This window comes from Myotis davidii, unplaced genomic scaffold (assembly GCF_000327345.1).
Source record: "Myotis davidii unplaced genomic scaffold, ASM32734v1 scaffold2100, whole genome shotgun sequence".
Taxonomy (NCBI): domain Eukaryota; kingdom Metazoa; phylum Chordata; class Mammalia; order Chiroptera; family Vespertilionidae; genus Myotis; species Myotis davidii.
In genome coordinates this window covers 799914-800679 of record NW_006292458.1, presented here as the reverse complement: position 1 = coordinate 800679, position 766 = coordinate 799914, and the positions used below count along the sequence as shown (strand labels likewise).

At 51.7% G+C, this 766-nt stretch overlaps 1 protein-coding gene across 1 annotated transcript in view; it reads left to right on the top strand.

Annotated features, from left to right (window-relative positions):
- Nucleotides 1-766, top strand: part of LIN7B (lin-7 homolog B (C. elegans)) — a 4229-nt gene continuing 3463 nt past the window's right edge. The window contains exon 1 of the mRNA XM_015565456.1: nucleotides 1-60. Within this exon, the coding sequence (XP_015420942.1) occupies nucleotides 1-60 (60 nt within the window). The remainder of the gene's footprint in view (nucleotides 61-766) is intronic.

Sequence of the window (766 nt, the reverse complement as noted above, 5' to 3'; positions counted from 1 at the left end):
ATGGCCACAGTGATCTTCAAATACACAACTGAATCCCACATTTTATTCTTCAGAGTTACTGTAAGTTCAAAATCCTCAACATGCATGTGCCAGCACACAAGTCCACGCATAAACCACCCTGCCCACATCCTCACCGTCATAAACCATCCTACACTGCAGTTATTGCTTGGGCTCTTTCTGCCGGGAAAGTGACCCACATCCCTCCTCTTTTTACCTCCAAGGATTCTCTCTTTTAAAAAAAAATATATTTTTATTGATTTCAGAGAGGAAGGGAGAGGGGGCAAGAGATAGAAACACCAATGATGGGAGAATCATTGACTTGGCTGCCTTCTGCACGCCCCCTGCTGGGGAGGAGCCCACAACCTGGGCCTGTGCCCCTGACCAGAATCGAACCCGGGACTCTTCAGTCCACAGGCGGATGCTCTATCCCCTGAGCTCTATCCAAACCGGCTAGGGCTCCAAGGACTCTGTTAATGTCCCTCTTAGATCATCCCGTCTCCACTCCCAGTTCCGATCACAGTCATGTTGGTTGTCTACGTCTCCCTTCATCGTAGCCTAAGCTCCGTGAAGGCAGCGGGTTTGTCTGGCCCGCTTACCATCCTGTCCATCATCTTGGGCCCAGATGTTTCACATACGTTTGTCCACTTCATGGGAAGAAGGGATAGCGAGGGGACACACAGGTGTGGCGGGCAGGACAGACAGATGTAAGGCGGTGCGGACAGAGGTTGCAATAGGACAGTCAGACAGGGGCGGGAGCAGGTGCGGC